The sequence below is a fragment of the Monodelphis domestica genome, chromosome 7 (assembly GCF_027887165.1).
Source record: "Monodelphis domestica isolate mMonDom1 chromosome 7, mMonDom1.pri, whole genome shotgun sequence".
NCBI lineage: Eukaryota > Metazoa > Chordata > Mammalia > Didelphimorphia > Didelphidae > Monodelphis > Monodelphis domestica.
The window spans coordinates 286,012,676-286,035,450 of NC_077233.1; the positions used below are offsets into that span (position 1 = coordinate 286,012,676).

The 22,775-nt window shown below is 36.3% G+C and overlaps 1 protein-coding gene across 2 annotated transcripts in view; it reads left to right on the plus strand.

Moving 5' to 3' along the window:
- The window catches only part of HSD17B4 (hydroxysteroid 17-beta dehydrogenase 4), a 135,437-nt gene that overhangs the window by 16,052 nt on the left and 96,610 nt on the right, over positions 1-22,775 (plus strand). For both annotated transcript variants that reach the window (XM_001378174.5, XM_016423750.2), the window contains exons 3-7: positions 14,508-14,615; positions 15,477-15,536; positions 16,927-16,948; positions 17,051-17,097; positions 19,240-19,324. In XM_001378174.5, coding sequence (XP_001378211.3) covers positions 14,508-14,615; positions 15,477-15,536; positions 16,927-16,948; positions 17,051-17,097; positions 19,240-19,324 — 322 coding nt within the window. The remainder of the gene's footprint in view (positions 1-14,507; positions 14,616-15,476; positions 15,537-16,926; positions 16,949-17,050; positions 17,098-19,239; positions 19,325-22,775) is intronic.

The window sequence follows — 22,775 nt, forward strand, 5'->3', positions numbered from 1 at the left end:
ACATCTTTTTGGTATAATTTGAGATCTAGGACTTCTAGTCCTCCTTCCTTCACATTTCTTTTTGATTACCTTGATATTCTTGTTCCTCCAGATGAATTTTGTTATTTTATTTTTTAGTAATTTGATGGGTATGGCACTGAATAAATACATTTAGGTAATATTGTAATTCTTATTATATTGGCTTGCTGTACTCATGAGTAATTAATCTTCCTCCATTATTTATAGCTATCTTTATTTTGATAAAGAATATTTTGTAATTGTGCTCATATTTCTAGTATCAGTTGAGGCACATGGATGCCCAAGTATTTTATACTCCCTTCTTGCTGGGTTTTGTTGGTAATATATAGGAATACTGCTGATTTGTGTGGCTCCTTGCTAAGGTTTCTGAGCCAGTCCAAATAACTTTAGAGAGAAGGTATTCCCTTTGGGTGAAGATATAAGTAAAAGTGTTAGGAGCCTGGGAGGATGTGGGAATGATGACAATTTTTATGGTTGGTAAAGATATTAAGGAAACTTCAAAGCTCAAACCCAATTGGAATTGTCTTCCACAAAGTTACTATTATCTTAATCCCTCTCCCCATTCCCTATTCCATATTATCAGTGAAAATTTGAACCTTGACCTTGACTTATGCTTTTGCTAATTTGATGTCCCTGATAGCTGCTATAAACTTACTTGTTAGCTTGCAGTGTGGTGAATTTATAATTTATAGTAAATTTATAATTATAAATTTGTAATTTATAATAAGGTGGAAGATGGCTGCAGCCATTTGGTTCCATTACATATAATGGTGGTAGTGCCTGTGACTCAGGCCCTTAAAGTTGTAAGAGTTAAAATGGTTGAGGTTTCAAACTGTAGTGAGTAAAATAGTAGAAGATATAAATTGTAGTAGATATAAGAGTGGGTGAGTAAATTGTGACCGCAGAAAATGTTTTCACTACAGTGTCTTGTTTTAAATCAAATATAAGGTGGTCGCCAGGGAAATATTCCCAATTATGAATATACCCAAGTCAATTGGGTTTTACAGAGAATTTAATTAATAATACAATGAGGAATCAAAGAAAGAGAGAGAGAGAGAGAAAGGAATAAAATGAGAAAAGAATAGGTCGGCCCAGGCAGCCCTGGCTAACCCAGGCCTAAGCCCTAAAAGAAAAGATCAGTCAATCAGTTATCACTCACCATAAGATCTGTTCAAGTGAGGATTCAGGGGGACAGAGTCTCCCCAGAAGGAGTTCCAGCCAGAGTCAGCCTTCCTTGAGAGACCTCCTTAGAGATTGTCCTTCTCTCAACAACCTCCTTAGAGACTATCTTTTGAGAGTTCCAGAGATCCTGTTTTTCAGCTTTTCCTTTCCTCATAAAGGGAAATTTTACTTTGTCACCTCCCCTAAATTCTTACATCTACCAATCACAGTAGACGTTTTTCAAAGGACAGACCATTCTTAGTCCACACCTAAGAAGGTGTGGATTTTTGAGTAATTCACACCAGGAAAGCTCTGAGTAAGTTTCCCAGTTCTTTGTTCCTTGTAAATTCACAAGTTGCCTGACCTTTATAGGTACTTAGCACCCCTTTGTATAAATTCTAAAAATAGGCATGGCTTAAGTATGGTTTTAAGTAATTTTCATTGTTCAGTAAGGAGTTTTCTCCCCTAAAGCAGTCTTAAGTATGGGTGGAGTAGAGGTAGAGTTCTCACATTTTAGATCTAAGTAGCTTCACTGTTTAAAATGGGGAATAGTCCCAATAGGGAATTGTCCCAATGAAAAATTCCCCAATGGGGAATTTTTTAACATTCACAAGTCTGAGAAATTTCAAGATTCACAAAGTCTAGGCTGATCCAGCTTCCCCCCAAAACTCCGAGGATAGTTGTAAAGTCTTATCAGTCTCCTGATAAGGAATGCAGGTATGAGGGGATGGTAACTAACTAGTTCCTATATTGTGCTCTCTGGAATGCCTGTTTTATGGGTAACAAATTTGTTCCTGTTATGGAAAATATTAATGCATTCATTGATAGATATTGCTGCCAGTCAAGACAATCAATAGACAGAGATTTAGGAATCAAAACTGTGAATTTTAGATTGATTCCACCCTGCTTAGTCTTTAGAATTCCAGTAACCAGGAATGTAGACATCCCTATATAAGGATTAAGTGTTGAGGAGGATGGCCTATGACAGACATGTGCTAGCACGTGACAGATCAGAAACAACTGACAGACCCCTGGGCTGTCCTAAGTCAAACTTAAGCTACCATTGGTACATGTGAGACACAGGAAGTGATTAAAGAATGGTCTGTATTTCACGTCAATTCCTCTCTCTGGCCTCGCTCTTGGTCTCTCTCTGGGACGTTGGGCTCTTTCAGCTTTGGGAGCTCTGGGTGGCACTTTGGCATGCTTGCAGCTCTTGTTGGGTTTGGTGTTTGCGGCTTACTGGTGAGGTGATTGGGAGAAGCTCTTTAGCGTGGTTTAGGTGAGGCATCTTTCCTGAGTGACCTTGGTGACGTGACTGATCCCTATTTTCCTTGACCTCCAACTCCTATCTGGCTTGCCAGAGCAGTCTTATACCCTTTCCTCTCTCTTCTTTTTAATTTCTTCCTACTATTGTAATTAAACCACCATAAAAATCCCAAATTGACTTGAGTATTTTATTGGGATCGAATTTTAATCCCTGGTAACCCCTTAATATATTCAGTCAACAACCGTAATTTTACCCTTTACAAAACGTAGGTTTAATATATATGCTTCATTATAGGTCCAGAATTCTCAAATAACTCTGGGCCAGAAACAGAGATTTCCTAAAGCTTAAATAGTTCCTAAGTAAATCAGAGTAGGAAAATAATGTAAATTTTGAATTATGACTATCCGAAGGAGAAAGGAATTTAGAGCTCCCAAAAGAAGAAAGTAAAGCCTTATATTTCAAAGGTAACTGAAAAAGAAAAATGACACCATGTCTAGTTTATCAGTGATCCTTAAGAAGAGGACAATCTTGGATTTACAACTGTCAGGTACGTATCAATAAATTCTGTCCCTCCACTCCTTTTTTTTAATTTCCATCAAAATGATTCTTTAGAAAATCTCAGCTGGACTGAGGTGGACTCACCTCATAATTAAGTGGCCATGCTAGACCCAAATAATAATGGATAAAAAACTTTTATGACATTTTCATCTTAAATCTTTTGCTTTCCCACTCCTATCTTTTGACTCCCACTGAGACCTTGCCCCTCCTGATGACACAGCTTGCCAAGTTTCCTTAACTTTTTCAGTACAAAGTCTAACTAGTTTATTCCCTCCCCTCCTTGCTGCTTGCATGTTGAGAAGGAACCTGGACATCACTTGCTTTCTTTTAATGAAATTAATGGGCTGCTGGGGCAGTGGCAACAGCTTACTCAGGGGATTGCCTGGTATTATACCTAGGGTCCTGGAATGCCAATAGAGGTATGATTTAGTATTGTCCTTTTCCCTGACAGTCTCCTTATCGTAGGTCCTCTAAAATGGCATCTGAGGTGGGAGTTGTATCTTTCAATTTCCATAGTAGTAAAAGCAGTACTCGGGGGGAAATTCATATCCTTCATATTAACAAATTAGGGAGGGCAGAGGTCAGTGAATTGTGCGTGCAAATTAAAAAACTAGAAAGTGAACAAATTAAAAATCCTCAGATGAAGACTAAATTAGAGATCCTAAAAATCAAAGGAGAAATTAGTAAAATTGAAAGTCAAAGAACTATTGATTGAATAAATAAGACTAGATGCTGGTACTATGAAAAAACAAATAAAATAGACCAAGTATTGGTCAATCTAATTAAAAAAGCAAAGAAGAAAACCAAATTGACAGTATCCAAGGTGAAAAGGGAGATCTCACCTCTAATAAAGAGGAAATTAAGGCAATCATTAAAAACTACTATGCCCAATTATATGGCAATAAATATGGCAATCTAGGTGATATGGATGAATATTTACAAAAATAAAAATTGCCTAGACTAACAGAGGAAGAAATAAATTCCATAAACAACCCCATATCAGAAAAAGAAATTGAACAAGCCATCAAAGAACTCCCTAAGAAAAAATCCCCAGGGCCTGATGGATTCACAAGTGAATTCTATCAAACATTCAAAGAACACCTAATCCCAATATTAAACAAACTGACAGAATAAGCCAAGAAGGAGTTCTACCAAATTCATTTTACGACACAAACATGGTACTGATCCCAAAGACAGGCAGGTCAAAAACAGAGAAAGAAAACTATAGACCAATCTCCCTAATGAATATAGATGTAAAAATCTTAAATAGGATACTAGCAAAAAGTCTCCAGCAAGTCATCACAAGGGCTATTCACTATGACCAGGCAGGATTCATACCAGGAATGCAAGGATGGTTCAATATTAGGAAAACCATCCACATAATTGACCACATCAACAAGCAAACCAACAAAAATCACATGATTATCTCAATAGACGCAGAAAAAGCTTTTGATAAAATACAACACCCATTCCTATTAACACTAGAAAGTATAGGAATAGAAGGGCCTTTCCTAAAAATAATAAACAGTATATATCTAAAGCCATCAGCTAAAATCATCTGCAATGGGGATAAACTAGAAGCCTTCCCAATAAGATCAGGAGTAAAACAAGGATGCCTATTATCACCTCTATTATTTGACATTGTACTAGAAACACTAGCAGTAAGTATTAGAGAAGAAAAGAAATTGAAGGTATTAAAATTGGCAATGAGGAGACCAAGCTATCACTCTTTGTGGATGATATGATGGTTTACTTAATGAATCCTAGAGAATCAACCAAAAAGTTACTCAAAATAATCAACAACTTTAGCAAAGTTGCAGGATACAAAATAAACCCACAAAAAGTAATCGGCATTTTTATATATCTCTAACCCATTTCAGCAGCAAGAATTAGAAAGAGACATTCCATTCAAAATCACCCTAGGGGGCAGCTGGGTAGCTCAGTGGATTGAGAGCCAGCCTAGTGTGACAAGGAAATCACTTTAAAAGACTGATATATATTAATTTAAGGGTGCCAAGGAATTCAGCTCTGTAATTCCTAAATGAAACTCAAGTCAGCAGTCAACCTTTTATGGAGTTTTTAATTACAAACAGGAGGAAGAAAGGTATGAGAGAGAGAGAGAGAGAGAGAGAGAGAGAGAGAGAGAGAGAGAGAGAGAGAGAGAGAAAGAAATAGGGCTTAAATATCCCCTCTGTTTAGGCTGGGCCAAAAGGCCCAAGCCCTTAGATAGCTGAGGCAAAGAAAAGAGATCAGTCCCTATCACTCACGTGACCAAAATGGAGAAACAGTCTCAGGGGCCTCCACCTCCAGCTTCCTTCAGAGCAAGCTTCTCAGAGCACAACCTCTCAGAGCAAAACTTCACCAACCTCCCTAGTCCTCAGACCCTGCTATCTTTAAGGAAACCATCCAAGTTCCCTCCCCTCAGTTCTCACATCTACCAATCACTGTCCATGTCTTCCCTGTGCCAATGGTGGCTCTAGCTTAACCCAGGACCGCCCAGAGGTCTGTGGCTTTGCACATGTATGTTGAAGGTCATATTCTCAAATAATTAAATCTTGATCCTTTGCTGCAGTCCTTCCTAAATCCTGTTACCCTGAGTAGGGTGGAGATTGTAAGTTCCAAGACCTGGTTCTGTCATTCCAAGTATCTCTATTGTATCAGTTCTAAAATCAATCATGACTCAAAGAACTTCCTGTTCTATGCTTAAGCATAGGTCAAAGCCCTTTCCATTGTTCAGCAAAAGGTTTCTGTCCTAATGTAATCTTAAGTAGGGAGGAGAAGAACCTCCCATGCCAAGGGGCTTCACATTCCAATAGACTCTCAGTAGGAAATTTTTCAAGTATGAAATTTCCCAATGGTGAAGTTTCCAACATTTATAAGTCTAAGAAATTTTAAGGTTTACACTAGAGATGGGAGGTCCTAGGTTCAAATCTGGCCTCAGACACTTCCCAGCTGTGTGACCCTGGGCAAGTCACTTGAACCCCATTGCCTAGCCCTTACCACTTTTCTGCCTTGGAGCCAATACACAGTATTGACTCCAAGACATAAGGTAAGGATTTAAAAAAAAATCACCCTAGACAATATAAAATACTTAGGAATCTATCTGCCTCGACAAACACAGGAACTATATGAACACAACTACAAAACACTCTCCACACAGTTAAAACTAGATCTAAACAATTGGAAAAACATTGACTGCTCATGGGTGGGACGAGCTAACATAATAAAAATGACAATCCTACCCAAATTAATTTATTTACTAAATTAGAGAAAACCATAACAAAGTTCATTTGGAAGAACAAAAGATCAAGGATATCCAGGGAAATCATGAAAAAAAAATGCAAAGGAAGGAGGACTTGCAGTCCCAGATCTCAAACTATATTATAAAGCAGCGGTTATCAAAACATTGTGGTAATGGCTAAGAGACAGAAAGGAGGGCCAGTGGAATAAACTGGGGGTAAATGACCTCAGCAAGACAGTCTATGACAAACCCAAAGATCCCAGCTTTTGGGACCAAAATCCACTATTTGATAAAAACTGCTGGGAAAATTGAAAGACAGTGTGGGAGAGATTAGGTTGGGATCAACACCTCACACCCTACACCAAGATAAATTCAGAATGGGTGAATGACTTGAACATAAAGAAGGAAACTGTAAGTAAATTAGGCGAACACGGAATAGTATACATGTTAGACCTTTGGGAAGGGAAAGATTTTAAAACCAAGCAAGACTTAGAAAGAGTCACAAAATGCAAAATAAATAATTTGGATTACATCAAATTAAAAAGTTTTTGTACAAACAAAACCAATGTAACTAAAATCAGAAGGAAAGCAATAAATTGGGAAACAATCTTCATAAAAACCTCTGACAAAGGTTTAATTACTCAAGTTTACGAATAGCTAAGTCAATTGTACAAAAAATCAAGCCATTCTCCAGTTGATAAATGGGCAAGGGGCATGAATAGGCAGTTTTCAGATAAAGAAATCAAAACTATTAATAAGCACATGAAAAAGTGTTCTAAATCTCTTATAATCAGAGAGATGCAAATCAAAACAATTCTGAGGCATCATCTCACACCTAGCAGATTGGCTAACATGGGAGCAAAGGAAAGTAATGAATTCTGATGGGGATGTGGCAAAGTCCAGGCATTAATGCATTGCTGGTGGAGTTTTGAATTGATCCAATCATTCTGGAAGACAATTTGGAACTATGCCCAAAGGGCGATAAAAGACTGTCTGCCCTTTGATCCAGACATGGCACTGTTGGGTTTGTACCCCAAAGAGATAATAAGGAAAAAGACTTGTACAAGAATATTCATAGCTGCACTCTTTGTGGTGGCCAAAAATTGGAAAACGAGGGGATGCCCTTCAATTGGGGAATGGCTGAACAAATTGTGGTATATGTTGGTGATGGAATACTATTATGCTCAAAGGAATAATAAACTTGAGGAATTCCATGTGAACTGGAATGGCCTCCAGGAAGTGATGCAGAGCGAAAGGAGCAGAACCAGGAGACCAATGTACACAGAGACTGACACACTGTGGTACAATCGAAGGTGATGGACTTCTCCATTGGTGGAATGCAGTGACCCTGAACAACTTGGAGGAATCTAGGAGAAACAACACTATCCACATTCAGAGGAAAAACTGGGAGTAGAAACACAGAAGAAAAACAACTCCTTGAATACATGGGTCGAGGGGATATGATTGAGGATGTAGACCCTAAATGAGCATCCTAGTGCCAACATCAACAACATGGAAATAGGTTCTGATCAATGACACATGTATACCCAGTGAAATTGCATGTCAGCTGCGGGAAGGGTGGGTGGAGGGGAGGGACGGAAATAATATGGTTCTTGTAATCAAGGAATAATGTTCTAAATTGACTAAATAAATTTTTAAAAAAATGATGATCAGGTTGACTTTAGAAAAACATGGAAAGACTTGCCTGAAATAACAAAGAGGGAAATAACAGAAAACAAGAGAACACTGCATCCAACAGGAATTTTGAAATTTAAATAACAACAATGTCTACCTCCAGAAAAAGAATAGAGAAATAGAAACATGCAGGGCATATTTTTACACTCACACACACACACACACACACACACATATGTATAGATTTCCCTTTTACATTGTGGAGGGTTGAAGTGCAGTGCCTCCCCCCACTTTCCCCACAATCTGGAAAATCTGTAAATTTTTTTGGCTGTCCCTTTGTACCTGAGAAGTCTGCATTTTTTTCTTTTATGGGATATTTACAATATATTATTATAAAATTTGATTTAAGTATTTGGTCACATGTAGATCAATGTTAAGTAAAAATATGGTGAAAAAGAAAATTTAAAATATGAAATAAAAATGAAAAATTTAAAATGAAAAAAAAAAGATATCATTCCTCTGCCACCTAAAGTTTCTTCTCTAGTTGCAAAATATTTGTGGAAAATCGTTTTAAGAAAAAAATGACTATAGACTTAGTTTTAAACAAGATAAACAAATATACTTGAAGCTATTTGAAAATGCATTTCTTTGTACAATATGTTTGTAGGTGCTGATTAGTTACTTTTCTATTCTCTTCCTTCTCTTTTTAGTCATTGCTATATTTGTATGTACATTTCTCTTCATATGGACACAGTGCATGTGTTTATTTTATTCTTCAGTTTCACAGGATCATAGAGAGCTAGAAGGGACCTCACAGGCCATCTGGGCCAACCTACTCATTTCACAGATGAAGAATCTGCCCAAGGTTATGTAGGCAGTAAGCATCTGAGGTGGGATTTGCATTCAGGTTCTCTAATGGAAGTGCCAGTGGTCATTCTACTTGTACCATTCTGTTTTCCTCACTTTAAATTACTTTATATATATCTTTCCTAAATTCTTTGTATGTTTCTCAATGATGGCATTGTAATAAGTCACATATATTATAGTTTATTTAGTCATTCAACAAATGTTAGATTTCTAGTTTTTTTCTAGTTCTTTACTAGTCACTATATAATGCTTGTATGTACATTTCTATAGATAATACATATTTCTAATTAATGATGATTTTTGGATATTTTGTTTCTTGAAGATGTGATTATTGGGTCAAAGGGTATGATTATTTTTGTGTCTCATATGCTGGCAGATTCCCCTGGTATGACAAATATTAAACATTATGCTTTTGACTGTGGGTTTCAGTCTTACCTTGAAAATAACCAAATCTTTACTGATATTTTTAGAGTTCATGTTCATAACTGTGGCTATATTCGTGGCACTTTCTTTCCCCTCACCCCCAGTGTTTGAATTTCTGCTACATACGAGTGTATTTTCCTTAGGGCAAAGAGACTAGAATGGCAAGTTTGGAAAAAGACTCCAAACAGTACATTTACAGTAATTCTTTATAGTTCCTAACCATTCCTAGCCTTAACCTAGTAACATGGGCATAGCCGGTAAGTTACCTTTCATTAAGTTTCTGTTCGTGTAAATAGGCAGTTTGGTATAGGAGAATGTTAGAGGGAGCTGCAGCTACCAGGAACTTGCTCTTATTGCTCACAATAATAGAATTATACTACCCAAGCATTTAATAACAGATGTTTCTGTGGCTAAGTTTCTAAACAGTGTGACTTCATTGTATTAATAATGGAATAACTGAATAGTCATGCTAATTTTGTTGGATCTGTTGTTGGATCTCTATTGAGTATTCTCTTGGAATTTCTTTTTTAAAAAATATATGCTATCAATCCTAATAAATTACTTAACTAGACACCAAAGCTGCTAAGCAAGTTAGGTTGCATTCTATGTTATTGCCACTTGGGGGTAGTCTTGCATCATGTAAAAATTGAATAGGTCTCACTAAACATTTGCATTTTTTTTTCATTCTACTTAAAAAGATCATTAAAAGAAAACTGGACTAGTGTCTATTTTGAGTTTGAAATTTTCTATTAGTTCTTTCCTATTATTTAAATATTTTTATGAAAATGGACACTTTATACAGCAAATACAAAATTAATTTTTTCATAATCTTATTGCAAAAAGGTTAATATAAGCTTTCCTTTCTTTACAGGGTATGTTTGCAGAATTTCTTGTAGTGAGGTTAGCAATAGGAATACATTGCCATGGAGATAAACATCCAATCTGTGCTTTAAAAACTCATTTCTTTAAAGAATGAAAGAAGAAAAGAAAATAGTTAATCAGTGATGGTGATTTGAAATGCCAAATGGAAAAATAATAAATTCTATCATAATTGTACACATATGCTTAAGGACAGAAACTATGCCAGAAACTGTCAATATGAAAAATCCTAGGTATGCTTTGGGGGATTTTTCACACTTCTCTTGACCATAGCTGCCATCCAGGACGACTGGGAAAAATGTATTTATGGTACAACTAATATACAAAGATTGATTTTGCAAACACATAATTTATAGAATTATAGAAGAAAGAGCTTATTAAAAAACAAGACTTAATTATTAAGCCATCATTAGTTCCAAAGATGTTATGTAAATCCCTTAATATTAGGGCTTCTTTGCTGTAGGGCCCACCTTGTAAGACTCATTTTCATTAAAAAAAAGTTTCGTTTTTTAAATCACCCCCAGTATCTTTCTCCTTCCTCCTCCCAGAGAACTGTCCTACATAACTAGTAGGATTTTTAAAGGCCAAAAAAAAAAAACAACCCCAAAAACCCAATCTCCCCTCCCACACACAAACAGAAAAAAGAAGAGGAAAAAAAAATCGTATAACTGGTCAACACATTGAAAAAGTCTGAAAATATATGCAATATACAACACTTGTGGACCTTTTACTTCTTCAAAGGAGCCTTCTCATATTTTCTTTCAAGCTATGATTGTTCTTCATAAATTTGCAACTTTTTTTGGTGGTTATTCTTTCTGTTTATATTATATGTATTGTTTGACTCTACTTCATTAGTTCACATAAGTTTTTCTATGCTTCTCTTTATTGTTCATATTTGTTATTTCTTATAGCACAATAATGTTCTATTACATTCATTTGGTTAAGTATTTTCTAGTCAGTAGGCATCTACTTTGTTTCCTATTCCTTGCTATCAGAAAATGTGCTATTATAAATATTTTGGTTTATATAGTACTTTCTTACTGTCCCTGGTGTTTTGGTCACAGTAGTTCCCTAATTTTAATCTTTTTTTCCCCTGTGGTTCTTTGTTGATTGTAATTTTTATAGTTTTATATTCTGAAAAGGATGCTTTTACTATTTCTGCTTTTTTGCATTTGGGTGTGAGGTCTTTATGTCCTATTGTATGACCAATTTTTTTTTTGTGAAGGTGCCATGTTCTACTGAGAAAAGGGTATGTCTGTCTTTCTATTTCCATTCATTTTCTTCAGAGCTCCATCAATTAAACTTAAAATATTTTTTTATTCTCCTCCTTAAATTCTTTTTTGTTTATTTTTGGTTTGATTTATCTAATTCTGAGAAAGGAAGGCTAATGTCCCCTACTAATACAGTTTTATTGTCTATTTCTTCTTGTAACTCATATAACTTCTCCATTAGGAATTTGGATGGTATGCCATTTGGTACATGCATATTTAATATTGCTATTACTTCATTGACTATGGTACCTTTTATTAAGAGGCAATTTTCAGGGGGCAGCGGGGTAGCTCAGTGGATTGAGAGCCAGGCCTAGAGACAGGAGGTCCTAGGTTCAAATCTGGCCTCAGACACTTCCCAGCTGTGTGACTCTGGGCAAGTCACTTGATCCCCATTGCCTAGCCCTTACCACTCTTTTGCCTTGGAACCAATACATAGTATTGACTCTAAGACAGAAAGTAAGGATTAAAAAAAAAAGAGGTAATTTCCTTCCTGATCTCTTTTAATGAGATAACTTTCACTTTCACTTCATCCAAGATCATAATTGCTACCCCTGCTTTTTTATCTTTAGCTGAAGCATAATAGATTCTGATCCAGCCCTTTATCTTTACTTTGTGTGTGACTCCTTGCTATAAATGTGTTGTATTGTGGAATTTTGGCTTTTAATCCACTTTTCTATCCTTTTCCATTTTATGGGTGAATTTGTCCCATTCATATTCACAGCTATGATTAATAACTGTGTTTCATTCCATCTTATTTTCCTCATTTATACTTCTTTGACTTTTTTCAGCTTTTTCCTCTTCATAGATGCTTTTGTTTTTGACTACCACCTCCCTGAGTTCATCCCCCTACTTCCTCCTCCACTGTACTGATTCTTCTGTGCTCTCTCTATATGCTTCTGTTCACTGCTTTAACAGTGATCAAGTTCTTAAGTATCCTAAATACCTCAGGAACCTTAGGTACTTCAGATATCAAATATATCTTAGGTATCTTAGTTATTATCTTCTTATGTATTAATTAATCAGTTTAACCCCATTGTTTTTCTTGATTGCCTAGGTATCTCTTGTATTGTAGATATAATAAGTAGCCTAGTTATTACTTTCTTATGATTAGTTTAACCCCATTGAGTCCCTTGAGCTTTTTCTGTTTCTCTTTAGTGTCAAATTTGATCATTGAATTTTCATTTTAGCCCTGATTTTGTCATAATTAATGCCTGTAAGACCTTTATTTCATTAAAAATCTATTTCTTCCCTTGAGGATTCTACTCAGTTTGTTGCATAGGTGATTCTTGATTATAGTCCTAGATCCTTTGCCTTGTTGAATATTATATTCTTTGCTTATGTCCTTTAATATAGACTCTGTTAGGTCTTATGTAATCTTTACAGTGGCTATGTAATATTTGAACTGTTACTTTTTTCTTCTGGCTGCTTGCAGTATTTTCTCATTGGCCTGAGAGTCTTGGTATTTGGCTGTTATAGTCTTGGGATTTTTAAATTTGGGATATCTTTCTGGAGGTGACTGATGAATTCTTTCAATTTCTCTTTTCTCCTTTTAGTCAAGAATATCAGGTTAGTTCTCCCTGATAATTTCTTTCAATATGGTGTCCAGACTCTTTTTAGTTCGTGGCTTTCAAGCAATTCAGTGATTCTTAGGTTATCTTTCCTTGATCTGATTTCTAGGTCAGTTGTTTTTCCAGTGAAATATTTTAAATTTTCCTCATTTTTCAGTTTGTTTTATTGTTTCTTGCTATCTCTATAGAGTCATTAGCTTCTATTTGTCTAATTCTAATTTTTAGCTTGCCATTTTCTTCTTTGAGGCTTTATATTTCTTTTTTGGGGTAGTTATTTTCTTATTTGAGGTTTTCTATTTACATTTTTAGGGAGCTGTTTTCAGTGAGTTTTTAGTATGTTATTGATTTTTTTCTATCATTTTCTAATTTTTCTTCTAAATCTTTTATTATTTATTTTTTGATTCTATTTTAGAGTTCTTCCAAGAGTTTCTTTTGGGTCTGACATCTATTCATATTTTGCCTTGAAGCTTCACATGCTTTTATTTATTTATTTTTATTTTTATTTTTGTATTGTTGTCTTATTTTGAGCATGCATTCTGGTCATAAATAATTTTCCCCTCACTTTTTTTCCCCATATCTTTTGCTCATCTTGGTAGAAGGGAGCTTTTTCCCTTACTTTACCTACATGTTGAAGCTTAGCTCCATTCCTAGGGTGGAGGGAATACTGTCCCAAGCTTGTACTGTCATCTATTCCAGTTCCTGCGGTGGCTCAGCTGTCTTGGGTCCTAGATTGAGCACTCAGAAGAGATGCCTTGTTGGCCTGCTGTGGGGAGGTTTGTAGCTATTTCATTCAGATGATGCTTTTGTTGTGTTGTCTTGAATTCTGCCCTTTTCTCCTCACCAACACCCCCAGGCTGAATTTTGTTGGGCTGAGTTCCTCTCACTGCTACCTGAACTGGATTGCCCCAAGATGGTGCTACAGCTAGATTGTGCTGGGCCATGTTCTTCCTACTGCTGCCAATACCATTTCGTATTAGTTTTTGCTCACTTCTTGCTGAATGTGGATGGAGTCTAGCTGTACTCTTTCCCCTGTCTATTTGCCTTTTTTTTTGCTTCTGTGGTCCACTTGATGTGTTGGACTGTGTTCTCCTCACCTATCCCAGTGAGATGGGCCCTCCTTGTTATTATTATCTCTCTTTACTCTTCTGGGCCAGAGCACTGCTTCACCCTTGTCTTCTTTTGGTGTCACTATTCCAGGATTCATTTTGAGGTGTTTTCGTTTTATTATGTTTATACAGAGGATGGTTGGTGTGCTCTGAGTATTTCTTAATTACCCCTGCCATCATTTCTCAATGTAACCTTTCTCTTTTCAAGTGCGGTGAGCCATTCCTTGTAACTAAAATTTAAAAAGGAAGCGGAAGCAGTTTAGAAAAACCAACTAACATCATCTGATTGTTTTAGATCCTTCTTTCTAAAGGGGTGGAGGGTGGTGGTACATTTCCTTTCAGTTCTCAGAGCCAATATTTGTAAAGCCTTTCGCTCCACATAGTAGATGCTTAATCAACATTTATTCCCATATTGAGGGCAAGTATGGCTTAAAAAAAACCAATCAGCTAGATAGATTTAGTATATGTTTTTGTGAGAAACAATTGAGGAAATGTTTCTTTTTTACTTTACAGTGAATGATTTAGGAGGGGACTTCAAAGGAGTGGGAAGAAGTTCCTCAGCTGCTGATAATGTTGTTGAAGAAATAAAAAAGAGAGGGGGAAAAGCTGTGGCCAACTATGGTAGGTGTTTTGAAAATAATTTTCTTCTATTTTTGTTTATTTTAAGCATAGAAATATTTAATTAAAAGTTACCTTTTTGTGTGTGTCAAAACTCACAAAGTGACTCTTTTCAGAAGAGAAATACCTTGGATTATAAACATTTTTTAACTGGGTCCATCTAATTTGACTAGATACCTGATAGTTCGGAAAGAATTCTCAACTATTGAAGCCTATGATTTTTCTGGGTTACAATTCATGGCTGTCTCAGATGTGGTCCTTGAATTTTGAGCTTATGGGGAAGAGATTAACTTTTGTCCTCTGTTTCATTTATAAGAAGAAATTTCATTTATATTATTATACTAGAAGTACCTAATGAAAAAATTTCACTACTGCTGTCATAGTTGTTAAAATCTTTCATCTTTTATAGAAAATTAAATTATGAGCCCTAGTAGAAACTTTTTTCTTTTTAATATTGGAGATGCTTAAGGATCAAACTTATTTTCTAAAAGCAGTGATGAGAATCCCTTCAAAAACTAATTCTATTTTCATTGAGTATAAAAATCAAATTCCCTTTAAAATTTTAGGGGGATAGGAAAGGGTTTTAGAACTTTTTGGGATTGCTCTTTGATTAAACGTAACCGATGGTGTAGTTAAATAAGTGTAAATTGTTCTGTACTGGTAATATGGAACAATATTTTTCAATTTCTTTTCTTATACTTTTTTCCATTAGGGCTAATTCATTTGTATTCTCATTTAATTTTTACCATTAAAAATGTACTCTCCTTGGGCATGGTTTGGATTTATATGTCAGCCGTATACTGCTATACTTATATTGGAAGATATTTGTGAAATAAGCTGACATTTGCACCTTTTTTCTTTCAGATTCTGTGGAAGCTGGAGAGAAGGTTGTGAAGACTGCACTTGATGCTTTTGGAAAAATAGGTGATGTTTCTTTAGTTTATAATTAAAACAATGCTTCTTATATTTCTCAAATTACTCTTCATTTTATCTCCATGTTTATTTTATTTTTTTACACTCTGAAGTTCATCCCAAAGGATCAGACTTTTTAGCTATATGAAATTAATATAAATGTTTATTTTCTGCAAATGCTTAAATGCTTGTTAGTCCAAAAAAAGTCATCAACTTAACATTCTCTTGTTATCCTGTTAATATTAATAAGGATAACTTGACCTTGTTTGTGCAACATAGTGACAATTTATACATATCTCAAATGAGCACAGAAAAATACTGAAAAAGATGACAGTCTGAAAGTAGACATAAAGATGACAAAGAGTTTTCTTTTAGATGAATGGATTCAATGACAGATTCAAATGAAACAAAATCTTTGCAGTAGGAGAATATTGAACTGTGTATAGTGAGTTTAGTTCAATCTAGTATAGTGTTCTTCAGAATAGATGCTTATTAAAAGTTGTTGAATTAGTGAATAGGGAGGGTTGTCACTGGAAATTCTAAATAGCAAGTAAAATCTGATAGCTAGTTGAATTTTGAAAGCTTATTTAACATTTTTTGGAAAGAGATTTTTAAACAAAAATTCCAAGAGATTATTTAATATTTTGGCCTGAAATTACTATTTATATATTACTTGGCAGAAGAGGAGAGATGGGTCAGAAGTTTTCTAGCCTGAAATAGAGAACCAGCTTGAGATAAAAATTTTATCATGATGTAAATTTTGCCATCTTCTTGCAACATGAAGATTTGATAGGAAGATAGTATGTTGCAGTCTGTTTATTTTAATGTGTTTATTATCAAGTTGCCAGGTTACCAACTTGGAAACACAAAATTGTTTTCTCTGGTTCCGTTCTCTAGTTGAACAAATTGAGTGAGAGGCTGACTGATGATTGTCACTGAAATGTAAAATGACAAAGATAGGTGTGTGTGCTGATTCAGGGGAAATTACTGAGAGAAAGTGAATGGAATTATAATAGGGATTAGTGAAATAGTCATCAGACACAAGAGTTTAGAATAAGGCAGAAGGGTGGTGTTATTCAGTCATTTCAATCATGTCCAACTCTTCATGATCCAATTTGGGATTTTCTTGGTTAAAGATACTGGAGTTTTGCCATTTCCTTCTCTAGCTTATTTTATACATGGAGAATTGAGGCAAAGAGAGCTAAGTGATTTGCTCAGTTTTACAACATCAGGCCAGATATGACCTAATGAAGATGAAATTTCCTGATTCCAAGTCCAGTGCTTTATCTACTGTGCCATCTAGCTGATTGGATATTATTTCAGGCACAAATGAGTTTTAAAGTTATAATCAGATGCAGATTAGTATGCATACATCTAATATTGTGACTTTTTTTTTTGACAGATATTGTTATAAACAATGCTGGGTGAGTAATGCCTTTCCCCCCCTTCATTATGATATAACTTAGATTCACTTATTTTTCACTTTGAAAACTTTTCCCCATCTCCATCCAATTTTGTTTCTTTAGGATCCTGAGAGACCGTTCCTTTGTTAGGATAAGTGATGAAGACTGGGGTAAGTTGTTTAAATAGATTCCATTGGTATATTCTTATTCACTTTACCCTTTAAAATTATGAAACTGGATTTAAAAACAACAACAAAACCAGACATTTTTCCCTCTTCATATTCATTACAAAATACAAAGAAAAAATGAAATAATTCAGTGATGAACATTTTTTACTGGTAAAGGTGATGAACAGTTTGAAGTAGTTTTTTTCCCCCCTAAATCAGGAAAAGTTAAAGCTTCTAAATCTCCTGCCAAAAGTTACCCAAATGAGATTTGTACCTTTCCATTTTTTGTCTTCTCCGTCCTCCAAATTTTCTAGGCCTGTGTGTGTGTTTGTGTGTACTGTATGTCTAGCACACTTAATGCTGATTATTTTTTGTTTAGACTCTTGCGGTTCCTAAAGCAGTAGGGTTTCCAAAAGTATAAAATGGGGCAAATTTGGGACAGTCAAGGTATGATTCTTAAGCTTAATAAGTATTGTTGGGAAGGTTTCCTTCAGTGATGTAGCTTAATAAAGCTGAAATTCAGGTCTTTCGCTAGCTGTGCTGATTGCCATCACCCTAGTTTAGGTGCTCATCACCTCTCATCTGGTGTACTGTAATAGCCTCCTAATGACACGCTTTTCAGGTATTTCCTTCCTTGAATGAGCCTCCACACAGCTGCCAAATGCAGTGATTTCGTAACGCACAGATTACTTGCCCTCCTTTCTGAATTCCACGGGCTCCTCGTCACCTCCAGAATCAAATATCAACTGCTGCAGGCCGTGTTTTGTCTCCTTCCAACCTCGTTCTGGCCCGACATCGCTTTTAGATATCGCGCCCCTCCCAGCCCAGTGGGGCAGCCAAGGGGCCCTCTTGCTGTTGCTCGTAGCTCCGAACCTTCGATCTGGATGCTGTAACCAATAGAATTGGTCTGGAGGCTCCGCAGCAGAGTCCGCAGCACTGATTAGTGGGGAGAGGCTTGGAGGGCAGCAGAGGGAGGTCTCAGCCTTCCTCACAAGGAAGGTCAGGCCAGATTTCAGCCCAGCGAGGCTCCTGGTGCTCCGCTGCTGCTTGCCAAATGCCCGACCAGGGAGTCAGTCAGTCTAAGGGCAGAAGCAAAGAGCCCTCTCCTTCGCTCACTGCCATGTAAGCCCCCCCAGCTCCTCCTTCCAAGGGGGCGTTGCGCAGTGGCACCAGGGGACGCCATTAGCTATAACACCCACCAGCGGGGTACTTGGAGTTGGGCCTCACACCACGGCCTCAGTGCCTGGAGAGCGCTGCGTCTTTGCCTTCACGTTTCAGCATCGCTTCTTTTTCTCAAGACTTGGCTGCATTTAAACGTCATTGCATAATGTTTAATGTGAAATATTACTGGGGAAGATTTGCCATTTTTGTGCTTGTACTGCTTATAGCAGGGTGTTTGTGAGCTCCTTTAGGGTCAGAAACAGTTGTTGTCTTCTGACTATTCTTACCACTTCACCCAGTGCACATGGAAGCACTCCTAAAGTGCTGGCCGGACTGGCTCGGGCGTGCGCTCCTGATCTAGTGCCTCCCTGAACTCCCGTGTCGCCTCGATCACTCAGCTTGAAGGGTCTCGCGGAGTGTAGTTACTGTTAACACCCCTCTCAGAGCCAGATAAGGGCTCAGATCGCACGTTGCCTCCTGTAGTAGCTCTGGGTTATCTCAGGTCAGAGTAGGCACCGTCTGCTCTGTGCAGCCCGTGCTCGGGGTCCTGGGATTTGGCGATCATTTGTTGCTGAGGAGCCTTCTGTGTCAACGGAATTGTCAGACATATAGGACCATCAATTTTATGTCTTAGTGGAAACTTGCATACCCATGAAATGCAAGGCGATGCTTTACTTAGGACGATTATGGCCGTGCATATGTGTTTTAAATAAATCATTTAGAGGAGTGTGATTTAATAAACATATTTAATAGAGGATATATAATACAGTAAAAATAAATATAATAAAATAAGTAAAAAAATAAAAGATTGTGGTATTATATCTAGTTTGTGGTAGATGTAACAGGTGGGGTATATAAAAGGGATTTTGAGTTTTAGATGAAGTGAACTTTCTACAAATAACCATTATTCGGGTCTTGCTTATCAAATGCCTTTCAGGTTTTGACAATTAGCTACTTAATAACAATAACCATTTATTATTTTAGATATAATCCACAAAGTTCATTTGCGGGGATCCTTCCAAGTGACCCGGGCAGCATGGGATCACATGAAGAAACAGAAGTTTGGAAGGTATGACTTTGTATGACTTCTGTAAGATGAACATCTTTATGTTTTTGTGTCCAAGGCAGAAGAGTGGTGAGGCTCTGCAATGGGGATTCAATGACTTGCCAAGAGTCACACAGCTAGGAAGTATCTGAGGCCAGATTTGAACCCAGGACCTCCTGTCTTTAGGCCTGGCTATTTATCCAGTGAGCTACCTAGTTTTCTCATTGCCAAATGTTATTAGGGAACTTATTTTGTCCAGGGAGACGTCTCTAGGTATATATATATACACACATATGTATATGGATACATTCTTTTTTTAAATGTAATTTGATATAATGTTTTGTATAAGAGTTTGAACTGTATGGTTCATTCATATTCCATTATCTCAAATTTTAACACATTTCCAAGCAGTTAAAATTAGAAAACTTATTGTTGTTCAATCATTCAGTTGTTCCAACTCTTCATGACCTTCTCTCCTACGCCATTTCTCAAAGTCTGCAAGTTTATGTTTGTTGTTTCCGTGCTGCTATCTATCCCTCTTATCCTCTGCCATCTTTCTCCTATTGCCTCAGTCTTTTCCAGTGTCATGCTCTTTGCTAATGAGTCCTGTCTTCTCCTCAGGTGGCCAAACTATTTGTGCTTCAACTTCAGTATTTGACCTTCCAGCGAATAGTATGAATTAATTTCTTTCAACTTTAAGGTTGTAAAATAAAAACAAATATAAATATGGAGCTCCTGGGTGAGGAAACAGTCTAAAAATACAAGTTGGTACCTCCTTGCAACTTAGAGAGTTCTGGCCACATATGTTGCAAATATGTATGTAACATCAGCTTCAACAGACTCTTCTACAGACTTTAGATAGGATGTTTGTGTTATAACTACTTGAAAAAATTGAGGTTGATGTATATAGTGAGAGTATTGTGACACGTCTTGGGAAGGTGGTAAAAATATAAAATAGTAATAGATTCGGAGGTAAGATCAAGCATATTACAAGATGGCTAAAAAGAATTGAACTATAAAGTGAAAATGAAGAGAATAAAACCCAGGCAAACTGCTCAGTATTTTATGAATTATTAAACTTGATTACTCAAAAATCTGTGATATAACAGTAGGAAGTAGTATCTGGAAATTTATTTCTAGCTGTCTGAGGAGTTAGTTAAACAATTAGATGATTTCATATGCAGAGAAGCTTTGACAGTAGAAAAACAGAGAGTTAGTTAATTTGGAGAAAGATGCTTCACATGTATTTAGGTTTCCCACAGAAAAAAATATTATTAGACCACATGAGATCCATATCAAGATTCTTTGTAAAACAAATTCTCTTAAGATAAGATGTCCCTTGGGAAAGAACCAGTGTAGGTGGTATGTGTTGGAACTAAAACAAATGTTTAATTTGGTAGCGAGTATTAGAGGCCAGAATTTGAATTTGTAAGGTCTCTGAGGGCAGAACAATTTGAAGTCATTTGTCAAGAGGGCTTGCAAAAGCTGCAAAATGACTTTGCTATTTTCCATAATACAATGATATCAGACTGTTTGAAGGACTCATGAGAAAGAACTGATGGAGTCTAAATGTGGATCAAAGACTACTTTTAAAAATAATTTATTTTTCTTAAATTTTTTTGGATATCTTTCCTTTCACAACATGACTAGTATGGAAACATGTTTTGCATGAATGCAAATGTGTAACATCAAATTGCTTGCTTTCTCAATGAGGGAGTAGAGAAGGGATGGAGGAAGAGAATTTAGAACTCAAAATTTAAAAAATGAATGTTAAAAATTTCTTACACGTAATTGGGAAAAATATTAAAGCGTTTCAGTAACACTGTGGCTTGAGTGCTGAAATGATATTTGCTAGGTTCAGCAGTTCAGAGAATAATATAGATACAAGTTTATGATGGACACAAAATAGACTACAATGAAAAAAGGAGTGATATGAGCTGAAGGGGAAGAAAAGAACACAATGACCCAAGTAAGTTGGGAACTGCAGGTATGGTTTGGACTGAAGGCAGAACAAATAAATGTTTATCAGAAATTTGTGAGAAGTAGTTTTACCCCTATCCTATTTTTGGTAGATTTCTGCCTATGGTTAATTCTAATCAATATTATCTAGTTTGATGTAATTCCATTGGAATAGTGATCATTTACTTATTTATAAACAGTCACCACAAGTCACTAGTCATAGTTTTAGTTATAGCTCAGGATTTGATGATTATTAGAAATGAGTCTTTTTTCCTCAGTTCTATATTGGACTGCAGCATAGTCAACATGACTTCCAGGGAATGAAGATGACTGTAAGGGAAACCTCCACCACCCAGATGTCACAGGCCTCAGTATATAGTCCAATGATATGTTAAATACGGAAAAAAGCTACCTGCTGTTTGGTGGCAGAGTATGACCAGGGATATGCGTGTTTGGAGCACACCAATGAGATCAGTCACCGATGCCTAGACTGACCAGAGGTCAAGACTGGGCACTGAAGGGAATAAAAGCTGTACTCTGGAGAAGGAAGGGGTCTCAGACCATGAGGAAGGTCTGGGATCCTAGTTGTTGGAGAGGATCAGGTGTTTCTAATAAATAGTTATTGGCTTGGAGCTCTGCCTCAGTTGTTTTATTATAGATTGGACAAATTTCTGGCATTACAAATTAAAATTTGACTTGTGAACATAAAAAATATTTGAGTAGTGGGCTGAGAGTATACCACATAGCCTAATATGGGAAAAATAAATTTTGAGTAGCTCCAAATTATTTTTTATGGATAGGCGAAAGAAGCATGAGTAAAGAGTCATCATAATGATAATACAGACTGGAAGAAAATATATTATGGAAAATTAATATTGAGTTCTAATGATTTTTATGTGATATTTTACTTTATCAATTACTCGTAATAAATTTCCATGTTTCCCAAAGTTATATGATCTAAATTGTCTCCTTCCCTCCCTTTGCTCCCCCCTCCAAGACCTGTCAAACAATTCTATCTGAGTAATACATGTACTATCATGCAAAACATATTTACATACCGTCTTTGACGAATCTTATAAAACCCAAACTTCAAAATAAAAAGCCAAACAAACTAAATTGAAAAATTGTATGCTTTGATCTGCATGACAAGTCCAACAGTTCTTCTCCCTGGAGGTAGATAGCATTCTTAGTCCCAAGTCCCTCAGGATTGTCCTGGATCATTATACTGTAAGCAGTCACTTCTAAAACCTGTAACACATAAATGGATATGTACATTTGTGTGTGTTTGTGTGTATTTTATTTTGTAGTAGATAGTAAATACCTACACAATACCTATCTCCATTTTATTCACTTTTCTCCCCTTAAATAATCTGTACTTTCTATCTTAGAACCAATACTATGTATTGGTTCCAAAGCAGAAGATTAGTAAGGGCTAAAAAATGGGTTTTAAGTGATTTGCTCAGGGCCACCCAGCTAAGAAGTGTCTGAGGCCAAATTTGAACCCTGGCTCTCTATC